Here is a 15,477-nt window from a genome sequence, read left to right on the forward strand (position 1 = left end):
GTCCAATAAAATTGATCAGAAATACTGTGTAGACATTGTTAATGTTGTAAATTACTTTTGTAGCTGGAAACGGCCAATTCTTTTTTTTAATGGAATATCTACATAGGCGTACAGAGGCCCATTATCAGCAACCATCACTCCAGTGTTCCAATGGCATGTTGTTAACTAATCCAAGTTGATCATTTTTAAAGGCTAATTGATCATTAGAAAACCCTTTTGCAATTATGTTAGCACAGCTGAAAACTTGTTCTGATTAAAGAAGTAATACAACTGGCCTTATTTAGACTAGTTGAGTATCTGGAGCATCAGCATTTGTGGGATGCTGGCCTTCTAGACAGAGTTGCAAAGAAAAAGCCATATCTCAGACTGGCCAATAAAAAGAAAAGATTAATATGGGGGAAAAGAACACAGACACTGGACAGAGGAACTCTGCCTAGAGGGCCAGCATACCAGAGTCTCCTCTTCACTGTTGACATTGAGACTGGTGTTGTGCAGGTACTATTTAATGAAGCTGCCATTTGAGGACTTGTGAGGCGTCTGTTTCTCAAACTAGACACTCTAATGTACCTGTCCTCTTTCTCAGTTGTGCACCTGGGCCTCCCACTCCTCTTTATATTCCGGTTAGAGCCCGTTTGCGCTGTTCTATGACGGGAGTAGTACACAGTGTTGTACGAGATCTTCAGTTTCTTGGCAATTTCTCGCATGGAATAGCCTTCATTTCTCAGAACAAGTATAGACTGACGAGTTTCAGAAGAAAGTCTTTGTTTCTGGCCATTTTTCAGTCTCAACCGCTTCCCCTTCTTCCAACAATTACATAACTTCTTCTTCTGAAATGCTATGTCAACTGTGGAACCTTATATAGACAGGTGTGTTTCTTTCAAAATCATGTGCATACAATTTAATTGGTCACAGGTGAAGTCCAATCAAGTTGTAGTGACATCTCAAGGATGATCAAAGGAAACTGGATGCACCTAACTTTCAAAATACAGAAATCATCCCCGTATGATGCATTTCGCATCATATGATGCAAATTGCAGCTTAATATGATGCTAAATTAATCATAATGGGATGATTTCTGTATACATATCTTGAAAACTTGATTTGCTGACAAGCAAAACATTTTGGGACTATGTCAACAATGGACTAATGAAACAAATACCAAAATATATTTTTTGTGTGTAGTTTTCCTTTATGTACTTTACACCACTGCTTCTGAGGTGTTTGCCAATGCCTGATGGGCATGGCAGTGTAGATCAGCTCCAGGCCCCGCAACACAGATACTGGTCATGAAGGGGCCCGACTTCGTCTACCATATTCGACCCAGCTCCTATATCACAGAGGGAGGGAGAGAAATACTGATACAAAATACAGTCATGGAAGCCAACATTAAATACACAGTTGAACATAGCCAATCAAAGATCCTGATTCACTGCTAATTCACATAGGAGATGTGCCAGCATGGCACTGACTGGGGCCCATTGGCACAGTGGAAAGGGGCCTATTCTTACAACATACAAGACACACACATACACACAGCACTGATTACATTATCAATGGTAGTTGGGTGAATTCCAGGACAGATAGTATTTTGACAATTGACCAGATCAAATATGACCAACCCGATTCAAGTGTCCTCCATTACTCTGAAGTGGGACTGGTGTCTGGCCACTGCCTCAACCTCAGCCTTCTGGAACAGCTCCTGATATGGTTGAGGGGTTCCCACAACGCTGCGCTGAACAACAAAATCCACCAGGTTTGGATATACAATATCACTCAAACATATAACGACAAAAATAACTTTCTCTAATTTGGAAGTAATTTTTATGCTAATAGAGGGACTATAACTACAGAATAGATTCAGGCCGGTGACACTGACACCGTTACTATGCACCTAGCTGTGTACGTTGCTGAATGCTTGCTGACACGTTTTGTTATTTGCTATTTGTAGTAGACAAGTGCCATCCTTGATTTATTTTTTGCCTGGAAAATATGCTATAAACTTTTATGAGAACAGGCATGTTGTTTTGGCTTAGCAGGCGAAGCCCCGAATGCTAGCTACCCACTAGGCGCACACTGGTTGAACAAACATGGAATCGACGTTGAGTGGATGTCTGTGCCCAGTGGGTAGTCAGCCACCTAACTTGCAAATCCGTGTTAGCTATCAATATCTTTGTCCGAGTTTAAATTAGTTGGCTATCTAGCCAGTTCGAGTTGAAACGTTGTTGAAAGGAAGCTGGCTACATCCTGATTAGTTGGCAAGCTGGTATCCAATGCCTGCCCTGTACTGACCCTAAATGCAAATAGGCTACAGTTAGCAAGGTAGCTAGACAACGTGAGCTATGTGCATCTTCATCTTTTTATCTTCTTTGTACTTTTACCCCCTTTTCTCCCCAATTTGTAGATACAGTCTTAACCCATCGCTGCAACTTATCTATGAACTCGGGAGAGACGAAGGTCGAGAGCCATGCGTCCTCCGAAACACAACCCTACCAAGCCGCACAGCTTTTTGATTCACTGCTCGCTTAACCCGGAAGCCAGCTGCACCAATGTGTCGGAGGAAACACCGTCCAGGTGGCGATCGAAGTCAGCTTGCAAGTGCCCGGCCCGCTACAAGGAGTCGCTAGAAGGCGATGAGACAAAGGTAATCACGGCAGGCCAAACTCTCTCCTAACCTGGACAACGCTAGGCCAATTGTGCGCCTCTTCATGGGTCTCCCGGGCACGGCCGGCTGTGACACAGCCTGGGATCGAACTCGGGTCTGTAGTGACGCCTCAAGCCGCAGTGCCTTAGATCGCTGCGCCACTCGGTAGGCCCGCACATCTTCATCTGACATGCTACATCACATTACGCGTTAGTTGATGTATTTAGCTAGCTACAGTATCATTCCACTTTCATCTGTGATTTCATTGCTAGCCTGGCTCACTAGCATCCTCAAATAATGTTATATAACCAAAATTAGTTACTAGCTAGCTAGTACCAGCTATCTAATTAGCTAACGTACTCACAAACACCAGTCACAGAAGTTAACGCATCGGATGTAATACATTCCTGGCCATATTGTTGAAATGCATTGGGAGTTTACACCAACTTTATGGAAGCCCATTTTCACTCCTATTTGCTGAGCCAAATGTGCGTGCATTGCAGCCATATGCAGACTTGACAACATTGTCCACATAGCAGTTGGCGACGGACCACAAAGTGTTTCTGGGAAATTGTGCATCATTGGCAAAAGTGGGCATATTAGTAACCCATACCCAATCCTCCAGTAAATTGTGATGTACTCACTTACAAAACTATGTTCCTCAAAAGGGGACGCAATTTTAGCGAGAGGGAGTGGATCTAACTTCACTGGGTCTCAACTCGTTTGGTACTTCAACACCTCTTTCTCTCTTCATTGCTGCAGTGAATAGGAAAAGTCACCCCGTGCGCGCTGTCAGAGTCCAAGCATAACGATAGCGGATAATTTTAACATGATGGGATTTAACCGAAGACATATGGAGCTCTGCAAATGAGTTTACCATGCAGCGAACAACAATCTGATTGTGGAATAACACTTTCGAGAGAGTGACGAAAAGTTTACAAATCGGAATGGGATTCTACGGAGGCAAATATGTAAATTATACCGGTATGCAAAGAGAAAAGTAAGAAGAAAAAACCTGGACTCTTGTAATTCACAATGATATGACTTTATAGATTTTTTTTTATTCAGAGCTTGAAATGTAGAGCACATTCAGTGATTAATTCTTCTTCAGAACATTCAACATGAGAAATATTTTATTTCAGAAAATTCGAGTCATTGCTAGGAAGTCACAGTCAACTGAACATTGTTGTCTTCACATGTTACTTCTTTCTCAAACTCAATTCAATAAACTGTATTTAGCATCAAGGAATGGCCGTTAAAATGGACAGTGATGGAAAATTACCCAATCGTCATACTTGCGTAAAGATGCCTTATTAATAGAAAATGTCTCAAGTAAAAGTGAAAGTAACCTAGTAAAATACTACGTGAGAAAAATTTTAAAAGTACTTGTTTTGAAATATACTTAAAAATCAAAAGTAAAATGGAATTGCTCAAATATACTTAAGTATCAAAAGTGAAAGTACAAATAATTTTTAATTCCTCATATTAATCAAACAAGATGGCGCCATTTGTTAAATATATGTTTTTATTTACGGAAAGCAAGGGACACACCAACACTCCGACATAATTTACAAACGAAGCATGTGTGTTTAGTGAGTCTGCCAGATCCCTTGACCCTTTTCCTGTCCTGCTAAGCCTTCAAAATGTAACGAGTACTTTTGGGTGTCAGGGAAAATGTATGGAGTAAAAAGTTAATGACTTTCTTTAGGAATGTAGTGAAGTAAAAGTTGTAAAAAATATGAATAGTAAAGTACAGAAACCCCCAAAACCTACTTAAGAAGTACTTTAAAGTATTTTTACTTAAGTAATTTACACCACTGCGTATGGAGTTGGTCCCCCCTTTGCTGCCACTCATCTGGGAAGGCTTTCCACTAGATGTTGGAACATTGCTGCAGGGACTTGCATCCATTCATCCACAAGAGGATTGGTGAGGTCGGCACTGATATTGGGCGATTAGGCCTGGCTCACTTGGTGTTCCAATTCATCCCAAAGGTGTTCGGTGGGGTTGAGGTCAGGTCTCTGTGCTGGCCAGTCAAGTTCTTCCACACTGATCTCGACAAACCATTTCTGTATGGACCTCGCTTTGTGCACTGGGGCATTGTCATGCTGAAACAGGAAACGGCCCTCCCAAACTGTTGCCACAAAGTTGGAAGCACAAAATGTCTAGAATATCATTGTATGCTGTAGCGTTCCCTTCACTGGAACTAAGGGGCCTAGCCCGAACCATGAAAAACAGCCCCAGACCATTATTCCTCCTACACCAAACTTTACAGTTCCTCATTCCAGAGAACGCGTTTCCACTGCTCCAGAATCCAATGGTGGCGAGCTTTACACCACTCCAGCCGATGCTTGGCATTGCACATGATGATCTCAGGCTTGTGTGCGGCTGCTCGGCCATGGAAACCCATTTCATGAAACTCCCAACAAACAGTTATTGTGCTGAAGTTGCTTCCAGAGGCAATTTGGAACTTGTTACTGAGTGTTGCAACCGAGGACAGACAATTTTTTACGCGCTACGTGCTTCAGCATTAGGCGGTCCCATTCTGTGAGCTTGTGTTGCCTACCACTTCACAGCTGAGCCGTTGTTGCTCCTAGACGTTTCCACTTCATAATAACAGCACAGTTGACCGGGTCAGCTCTAGCAGGGCAGAAATTTTATGAACTGACTTGTTGGAAAGGTGGCATCCTATGATGGTGCCACGTTGATAGTCACTAAGCTCTTCAGTAAGGCCATTCTTGTGCCAATATTTGTCTATGGCGATTGCATGGCTGTGTGCTCGATTTTATACACCTGTAGGCAACGGGTGTGGGTGAAATAGCCAAATCCACAAATTTAAAGGGTGGTCCACATACTTTTGTATATATAGTGTATTGTAGTGATTCAGGAGTAATATTACATCAGAATAATATGCCCCACCAACATTAGGCAACTATTCTGAAAACCCAAACTCAAATTGCTGAAATAAGTAAATTAAATCAATGATTTTCAGTAGGTATGAGGTACCCCTTGTGGTCATTGAATGTCCCATGGATAACTTCCTTTCAGAACCAAATAATAGGAATATTTTCTGAACGTTCCCTAAAGCACATCAAATATCTTATTATAACGTTATACTGCGACCAAACCAGGACCTGTACTGAATGTCCTCTTATTGTCCAGAGTTTAACGTCATGTTCTATTGTTCCTAAAATGTTCTTAGAATGCCAGTGGGATAATGTCTTGCCGAAACCCTTAAAGGGACCTAATGGGAACATTGTCCTTAGGATGTCCCTGTTTGTTGGGAAGATCCCTTTCAATGTGCCATTCAATCTCATAAAACGTTTCAGAAAAAGTCTGTGTTGTTACCCTTTAAAGAGGAGGGTGCTGGAGTATTGAAAACAGGGATGCCAAAAATCGTTACCGCTATCTCTTTGAGATTTCTTTTTGTATTACTTGTTAACAAAATGAATTTGTTTGCATACAATATAGCTCAGTATTTGTATTATTGATACATTTATACAGTCTTTTTTCTCAAGTGTGCCAATAATTTCTGACCTTACTGTACATTTTAACTCTCCAGGCTCTGGTTTTAGAACAATCTTTTCAGGATGTTACGAGACCTCCACACCATTTCCTGAGCGAGGTGATTTTTTTTTTTACAGGATTATATATTTCACTTTTAAGTAGTCTAAGCAATAGAACAAATAACTAGCTGAGCACGGTTATCAAACATATTGTAAAAAATGGATTAAGTTAAATCCTTACGAGTTTTTTGCATGATTGCATGCGTGAACTGACTTGTTTCTTTTTTTCTGATTATTGTTCTTTTGTATCACCACAGAATGAAAATAAGATTTGCCTTTCCAAGCAGACTGCAGAAGAAGAATATCATTTCTTCTTTATCATTGCTGCTGGTGATCTGTGCCTTCCTGCTACTCTTCCTAAAGTTCACTGTTAAATACAGCATTACCATTGAAACCTATGGGTCTACCGCAGGCTACAATGATGTTGAGCTGCTCCATCGCTACAACATTGACTGCAATGCCATCTATAACATGGAGCCGGCCGAGTTGGGGAAGTCGCTGGTCATCAGAAAACAGGTGGTGGTGGAAGAGCAGGACAAAAGCTTGGTCAACCTGACCTCCAACTGCCCGCGATACCTCCGCTCCCGGGGTTATGGAGCTGTCCAGGTGTCTGAGGAGGAGCAGGCCTTCCCCCTGGCCTACTCACTGGTGGTCCACAAGTCTGCCTCCATGGTGGAGAAGATCCTCAGGGCCGTCTACACCCCTAACAACATCTACTGTATCCACTACGACCTGAAGTCATCAGAACTGTTCAGAGAGTCCATGGAGGGTCTGGCACGCTGTCTGCCCAACGTCTTCATCGCCTCTAAGCTGGAGGCAGTGACGTACGCCAGCATCAGCCGCCTCAATGCTGACCTCAACTGCCTGTCTGACCTTATAGGGTCAAAGGTCAAGTGGAGGTATGTCATCAACCTGTGCGGTCAGGACTTTCCCCTGCGCTCCAACATAGAGCTGGTTGCTGACCTGAAGAAGCTCCGGGGGGGTAACATGATGGAGACAAGTCGCCCCAGCGAATTGAAGAAGCAGCGTTTCTCCTTCCACCACGAGCTGCAGAAAGCGTCATTCGAATACCACCAGCTGCCGGTGAAAACCAACAAGGCCAAGGGGCCTCCGCCGCACGGCATACAGATGTTCATCGGCAGCGCGTACTTTGTGCTCTCGCGGGAGTTTGTCACTTATATGAACACGTCTGCGCTGGCCAGGGACTTCCTGGTGTGGTCAAACGACACCTACTCCCCAGACGAACACTTCTGGGCCACGCTGACACGGGTGCCGGGTGTGCCAGGTGAGGTGTCACGGGCCCAGGCCGACATCACAGACCTGATGAGCAAGACCAGGCTGGTGAAGTGGAACTACCTGGAGGGACCGCTTTACCCATCATGCACAGGGAAACACGTCCGCAGTGTGTGTATCTATGGGGCGGGGGAGCTGCGCTGGCTACTGAACTACGGCAGCTGGTTCGCTAATAAGGTGGACGACAAAGTTGATCCGGTCCTTATCCAATGTCTTGACGATATATTACAGGAGAAACAGAGACTCTTGGTCAAGGCTATGAAGTCACAACAAAAGATTCCCTCCTCTGTGTTAGCAGTTGATGTTATTCTTCAATAATACAAACTCCAAAGCAAATCAGGGGGAGAAAAATGTATTTATTTGAGAAGGACAAATCATAGATGTTATGCTGGGAGGTAGATGTTCAGTCTCCCCTGTCCTCAGCTTTTCTCAACAGAACAAAGGAACAGGATGCCATTGATAACCCCCCACCCTAGCCTGGGGTTGACCAATCAGAAGTCCTTGCAGTACAACTGGGCCAATGGCCAAATAACAAGTATCCTGCTCCAGACTCAATGTACAGACCAATGAAAACGTGGCACACATAGCTCTGAGTCCAGGACTGACATTACACAGATTCTAAACAGCTGTTGAACTGAAGACCTACTATTTACATTGACAATTCCCTATTGATCGTTAATTCTAGTACTCTCGTCCTCTCATCCTCTGCGCTGTGTATTTATTTTCAAAATATTCTTATACCTGGAAAAGGTTAAATAAATGGATGATTGATTATTAATGGGTTAATTCATGTTGGAATATGGACCTTTTGTAATGCTGTTTTTGACAGCACCATTTTTGTATTTTTAAAGACTTTTGTTTTTGAGTTGATCATGTCCGAGATTCAATTGATGTGACAGTGCTTTATGGTATGTATGATAGTGGAATGCTTGATGAGATAGTGGAATGCTGGATGAGATAAACTTGGGTATCTATGTTAGGGTTATACTCTCATTTTGCAACTTGAGACTTGAAGTGGGGAATGTTTGTGATAGTCTGACCTTTATGTAATATGGATTAGGTTAACCAGGGTGTAGCCTTGGCTCCCAGGGTGAAAGCATGTGAAAACCAGGGTATGATGACTACAGTATGTATACTGACTTCAGAAAGTATTCACATCCCTTGACATTTTCCAGAAATTGTTGTGTTACATCCTGAATTTAAAATAGATTACATTGAGATTTTGTGTGACTGGCCTACACACAATACCCCATAATATCAATTCATGTTTTTAGAAATATTAATTTACATAAGTATTCACACCCCTGAGTCATACATGTAAGGATCACCGTTGACAGCAATTACAGCCGTTACTCTTTCTAGGTAAGTCTCTAAGAGCTTTGCACACCTTGATTGTACACTATTTGCCCATTTTGTAATTAATAACTTCACCATGCTCGAATGAATATTCAATGCCAGCTCTTTTTTTATTTTGACCCATCTACCAATAGGTACCCTTCTTTGCGAGGCATTGGAAAACCTAGCTGGTCTTTGTGGCTGAATCTGTGTTTGAAATGCACTGCTCGACTGAGGGATGTTACAGATAATTGTATTTGTGTGGTACAGAGATTAGGTACCGGTAGTCATTCATGAATCATGGGAAACACTATTATTGCACACAGAGTGAGTCCATTCAACTTATTATGTGACTTGTTAAGCACATTTTTACTCCTGAACCTATGTAAGCTTGACATAACAAAGGGGTTCAATACTCATAAGACATTTCAGTTTTTAAATGAGAAAGTGATAGTTGTATGTATCAGTTCATTAGTCCAGACATGAAGGTCTTTCAGACTTTATAGCATTCCCAGAAAGCATGCATTATTGAGTCATTATTTATTTTACACGTGATGACATGCTACTGCCTTTGTGCTGTAGAATTTGTGAATTTTGAAACTTGTAAAATGATTGTATACGTTAGTTTATACTGGATTAAGCGTATAGTTTCGTTAACTGTAATTTTGTTAGCTATGCTACAACTTTCCCTCCATCTTGTGCCAACATCAGTTATTTTTAAGTCTTGGTTCCAATAGTAAAAACAATTTTCTAAGAGAGTTGTCAGTTGGATATGCTCTCTGCAATGTTTTGTATGTCTTCCCCTGACTCAAATAAGATTCCCTCAAGGTTGCTCTGATGTCCAAAATATTTCAAATTGAAATTTTAAGGTGCATATATTCCAAAATTACTTTTTCATTCTGTCATGGAAATACATTTATTTCCTGTTACCAAGTCATTTACAATTTCTATGTCTTTAGTTTTCCATGTGGACCAATTTATCAATGATTTCTGAAAAGCTATCCAAGGATTGTTCTATAAGGTTGTTTTTAGGGAGAGATATTGAAAATAGACACATAAGGTTTCTGGGGATGAGCATGCCATCTTCAATATGTAGTTATTGTTCCTCTTTAGTGCAATATGTCACAAGTAAAAGCCTTGGATAGCGAGTTTCCAAATCTGGAAGGTTTAAAGAATGTATTTTGTGGGGTAATGCCATTCTAATAAGGTTTATTCTACCTGTAATATTTAACAGAAGATTTGTCACGATCGTCTAAAGGAGTAGACCAAGGTGCAGCGTACTTAGAGTTCCACATGTTTAATAAATAAGAAACTCACCAAAAACAATACAGAAGAAAACGAAACGTGACGTTCTGGGCTGCTCACAGGGAGCTACACAAAAACAAGATCCCACAACTAAAGGTGGAAAAAAGGGCTGCCTAAATATGATTCCTAATCAGAGACAACGATAGACAGCTGCCTCTGATTAGGAACCATAGTCGGCTCAACACAAATAAATATAAACCATAGAATGCCCACGCCACACCCTGACCTAACAACCTAGAGAAATAAACCGTCTCTCTCAGGTCAGGGCGTGATAAGATTATTCCATTTTAATTAGATCTGCTTTCATGTTGAGTAATGGAAAAAAAGTTATCTTTAGCTATTTGTTTGTAGTCATGTATTAAGCATCCTAAGTATTTCATATAAGCGTTATTTTTCTTAATTTCCTCTCTCACATGTTCAAACTGTCAAGACGGTTCTCCCGAGTGGTGCAGCGATCTAAGGCACTGCATCTCAATGCTAGAGGCAACACTACAGACCCTGATTCCAGGTTGTATCACAACCGGCCGTCGTACAATCGGCCCAGGGTCATCCGGGTTAGGGTTTGGCCGGGTTGGCCGTCATTGTAAATAAGAAATTGTTCTTAACTGCCTTGCCTAGTTCAATAAATAAAATATGGACCTAAATAAATGAACCCCTAGCTTATCAGTTGCCTGCTGATTGCATTAATACAAGTACCTACAAGGGAGTAAAATGAGTGTGTATTTAATGGTGAATTAGAGGATTAACAGGGGAAATGTAATCTCTGGAACAATAGTTTCACCCCCCCTTACCAGTTGGCTAAAGTTACCTTTACAAACATAGTAAAGACACTAACGATCACACATGATCGCTCCTATTAGTAGTGAAACAACCTCTTTTACTAGGTTTTCCAATCTTAGTCCATGGCAGCAGAATTTCAAAAATTATTAGAAACAATCAATCAACTTACACATTGTGAAATTATTATGTGAAGCATCTAATGATGCTGAAGGTAGCAGACATTTTGTCTCCTTCGTTTTTTTCACTCGTCATTGAATAGAAGTCTGGTTTTAACTGGTTGTATGTTCAAAAACCTGTAGGTCAAAATGTTGTAGAATATGGGTATTTTCTGAGACTGTAGGTTTTTGTTTCCTACCAATATACAGTACAGTATAGTGTTGTCATCACGGTTTCATATTTCCCCGGTATTTTACCAATGTTCCATCCCTAGAAGAAATCACTTTTTTAATGTGGTATTGTCATTCTAAAGCATTTGGTTAGAGCTTTAATCAGCATGAACATTCAAGCCCGATGCTACCTGAGTCTGATGAGCCATTTAATTGAAATACATTTCATGAGCCAAAGCTCAAAAAAGCCCAAATGGTTGTCCTGTTATCCAATACATATAATAATTTGTAGGCTGATGAATAGCTATTAGTATAAGAAAGTCAAGAACCCAGTTACACAAGGAGGGCTTCAGACCCAGGGCCCCCAAGCTTAGTGATAAGTTTAGAGGGCTCTATGGTGAGCTGTAGTCGTTGAACAGCATTCTCACGTGGGCATTCCTCTTGTCCAGGTGGCATAGGGCAGTGTGCAGTGCAACAGCGATTGCATCGTCCGTGGATCTGTTGGGCGGTATGCAAATTGTAGTGGGTCTAGGTTGTCGGGCAAGGTGGAGGTTATAGTCCTTGACTAGCCTCTCAAAGCACTTCATCCTGACAGAGGATAGTGCAATGGGGTGGTCATTTAGTTCAGTTACCTTAGCTTGCTTGGGTACAGGCACTATGGTGGACATCTTGAAGCAAGTGGGGACAACAGACTGGAATGGGGAGAGGTTGAATATATCCGTAAACACCCCAGCCAGCTGGTCTGCGCATGCACTGAGGACGCAGCTTGGTATGCCGTCCAGGCTGGTAGCTTTGCGAGGGTTAAAACACTTGAAAGCCCTACTCACGTCGGCCTCAGAGATCGGGAGCCTGCAGTCCTCATGAGCAGCGGGGGGCCCACAACGGCGGCTCTGTGTTGTTTTCCTCAAAGCAGGAGAAGAATGTGTTAAGTTTGTCTGGGAGTTAGGCTTTGTGTGTCCACAATGTGGTTGGTTTTTCCTTTATAATCTGTGATTTTCTGAAGTCCCTGCCACATGCGTCTCGTATCTGAGCCATTGAATTGCCACTCTTTTTTTGTCTCTTTAATGTCTTTTTGCCTATTTGATTGACTTAGAGGTTGTAGCTGGTCTGTTAGTTCTCATCCATGTTCCTGGTCACCTTACAGTTGCCTGCATTTATCCCGGGAAATGGGAGAGGGTTTGGGCAGGAAATCTCAGTAAATCTTGGTAACCTGGTTCCCGCTATTCTCATAGGATACCCTATAGTCCTCTGGGAGGCGTGGGAACTTGGGAACAGCCCTTGATATAGCAGTTTCTGTTACTGTAAGACTTTTAAAGATCAGGGTGAGTTTAGGCAGGCTTCCAACAACGTGAAAAAGTTGTTACAATGTGTGTGTGTGTGTGTGTGTGTGTGTGTGTGTGTGTGTGTGTTGCTTTTCATTGTTAGGGAGTGAGTTCTGCATTCTCAACCCTTTGCCAATTTGGCATTCCCATACATTCCCATACGATATCAGGATGTGCCCCTCATTGTTTGATTTTTGGGTGAGAGGTACATGACCTATGCTATGTTGGCATTGCCTGACGTCTCACCCTGAATTGAATTCCCTGCACTCTATCGATTGGTCCATACATCAGTCTGAACCTGCCATCCTAGAAGTTGTTTGTGCTGAAGTCAAAATAGCATCGCTTTCTGGGACCATTCAGAATGGTCGGAATGTGTTTGTATTCTAAAAGAGTACGGAAGGAAAGCAAATCCAGACTCCTCATGGAAAATAAACATTAGTGGGCGCAGAATTTGACTGGAGTGAAGTGTATGGGTAGCCAGGCAATTGATGGCATACAGTTTGCATAAGTATTTGTTGTAGCTTACAGGCAAAACGAAGGTAATTATTTACCTTAAACAAACGTGTGTACATAGCATACAGTAGCACATAATGTACAAAGATTAACAGTTGGGTTGTCATGCCCTGACCATAGAGAGCCCTTTTATTTCTCTATTTTGGTTAGGTCAGGGTGTGATTTGCGTGGGCATTCGAGATTTTGTAGTTCTATGTTCCATTCTATGTTTTCTATTTCTTTGTTGTTTGGCGAGTATGGTTCCTAATCAGAGGCAGCTGTCTATCGTTGTCTCTGATTGGGAATTATACTTAGGCAGCCCTTTATCCCACTTTCAGTTGTGGGATCTTGTTTTTGTACAGCTCAGTAAAGCCTGCAGAACGTGACATTCGTTTTCTTTTGTTTGTTGTTTTGATTTAGTGTTCTGAGTTACAATAAAGATTAATATGAGCACTTACCACGCCGCACCTTGGTCACCTCATTACGACGAACGCCACATGGGTCAATATCACTAAAAGTGTTATTTTCTGTCCTCAAGATAAATCATTTAAAATTGTATATAAAAAATATACACTAGATCAAATTTCAGAAGGATCCTTATGTGTGTATGCCTTCATGATAATAGAAGCGTAATGACATAGACTTCAAAGTACATTTTATTTCAGTGGAAGGAGGCAATTTTTCAATGTCCCAAGTGCTGCTCAATAAAAAAAAAAATGTAAGTAGGAAAGTCAGTTAACAACAAATTCTTATTTACAATGACGACCTTGTCAGTTCAGGGATTTGATCTAGCAACCTTTCGGTTACTGGCTCTAACCACTAGGCTACCTGCCACCCCAATCAACTTCAATGAGAATAATTAGGAATAAAATGATACATTTAAAAAAATATTTCATAATTTTCAAATTTTCTTCATTAAATGTTATCTAATGTATAGTATTTCTATGTTAAATGCTGCACTTTTTATAAGAATATTCACGAATATTGACTATTTTCTGTACGTCCTTTAACCGTAATCCCTAACCATAACCCATAACCCTAATCCCGATCTCCTTAACTTTATCTCTGACTCTACCCCTTGAATCCTAACCATGCATTTAATGTGTTTTCGGCAACGCCAGCAAGGGGAACGAATTAGGGGAAAAAACAAACAGAAGACTCCAAAAAGAGAGAGAGCATTTAAAATCAGAAGTGGCAAAGGAGAGGGGGAAAAAAGAAAAATACAGGAAGAGGTGTGCAAGGATTAGGGGAGAACAGGCATCTGTATCGGCTCGTTCGATAGTCAAAGCATTGCTGAGACGTCAGAATGTGACATCACCTATTAAGAGGGCTCTTCTCTTTCGCACATCTCTCATTAAAGATTTCAAAACAAAATACAGAAATGCATGGAAACAGAAGAACAAGCAAATCATTGCAAAAGTGACCTCTGTAAATATACTGAAGAAGTATGCCCAGACGGTGTTGGGCTTTTCAAATAAGAGAGTGAAGTTGGAAGCGGACCTTTGCTCTTTTTTTACGAGGAAGGGAAGCAGAACAGAAACAGAAATCAAAAGGAAAGTGAAGGATGTCTTTCTCCGTGATGATGATGATGTAAGACCGGCCGGAAACAAACCGTCACACGACTAAAGAACAAAATGCAGAAGAGGCTTCTGACTGACACAATGAATGTATTTTCTGTGTTGTTTTTCCACAATGAATATGTAACTAAATAGCAGTTCCAATGTTGTTACTACATGTATTACTATGTAGATATCTATTCAGTGTTCAGTGTCCAGGGTTGAATATATGTTCTGTCCCATTACAGCTGTCCACCCTGTTATTCCTTGGTCCACACTGATATCTTGGGATCTTTCACAAATGAATTCAGTTACATTGTCAAACATGAAGAATTTGTGTCATTTATTTTAAAAGTAAGACATGGCCAACACCACACAATTATATAAAATATCATTAATACCCGTCTCAATTTAGAAAGATAAGGTGCAAATTAGATGAAGTTCTGTATAAAACCACACTTTGTATACAATCTGTTATTTCTTTATATTCGACCAGAACAAATGGACAGGGTTGACAAGGGGACACAATAGCTTTATGAAAATGTAAATGTTATTAAAGTAGTCCAATGAAAGTAATTAAAGACAGTTAAGTGCATGTCCGTAACATGGTGAACATATCATGACTGATTCATTGAAAATGTGTTTATAAGGATCTAACTCTAAGTGCTGGAGCTTGGCCAACATGTTTCTCTACAAGTCAAATATTTCCTTTTTATAGTAAAACATAAAAGGAATAGAATTTAAAATGTTGCATGGTCCAAATGGTACTGTTTTGTGATATTGACCCAGTTAACAGAGCTAGTTTGTTGAGCTCGGTCAGGTTCAAGCACAGCTAGATGAACCTGACCAAACAGAGGGTTTAC

The 15,477-nt window shown here is 41.1% G+C and overlaps 1 protein-coding gene and 1 long non-coding RNA gene across 3 annotated transcripts; one reads left to right on the top strand and one right to left on the bottom strand.

Moving 5' to 3' along the window:
• Nucleotides 1–558: 558 nt before the first annotated feature.
• LOC106562154 (uncharacterized) lies at nt 559–3,498 on the bottom strand. The gene is made up of 3 exons (XR_001318986.2): nt 3,286–3,498; nt 1,620–1,732; nt 559–1,327 (listed from the first exon to the last, which is right to left on the bottom strand). It is a non-coding gene; the product is annotated as an uncharacterized lncRNA (long non-coding RNA).
• LOC106562139 (beta-1,3-galactosyl-O-glycosyl-glycoprotein beta-1,6-N-acetylglucosaminyltransferase 4) lies at nt 3,272–14,859 on the top strand. 2 transcript variants are annotated; one of them, XM_014126812.2, is made up of 3 exons: nt 3,272–3,625; nt 6,202–6,264; nt 6,463–14,859. In XM_014126812.2, the coding sequence occupies exon 3, from the start codon at nt 6,464–6,466 to the stop codon at nt 7,814–7,816; it is 1,353 nt and encodes a 450-aa protein (XP_013982287.2). In that variant the 5' UTR covers nt 3,272–3,625; nt 6,202–6,264; nt 6,463; the 3' UTR covers nt 7,817–14,859. The 2 variants fall into 2 exon arrangements, with proteins under 2 accessions (XP_013982287.2, XP_013982260.2); XM_014126785.2 differs by having other exon boundaries at nt 3,319–3,641.
• The last annotated feature ends 618 nt before the right edge of the window (nt 14,860–15,477 follow it).

This window comes from Salmo salar, chromosome ssa01, assembly GCF_905237065.1.
Source record: "Salmo salar chromosome ssa01, Ssal_v3.1, whole genome shotgun sequence".
Classification (NCBI taxonomy): Eukaryota; Metazoa; Chordata; class Actinopteri; order Salmoniformes; family Salmonidae; genus Salmo; species Salmo salar.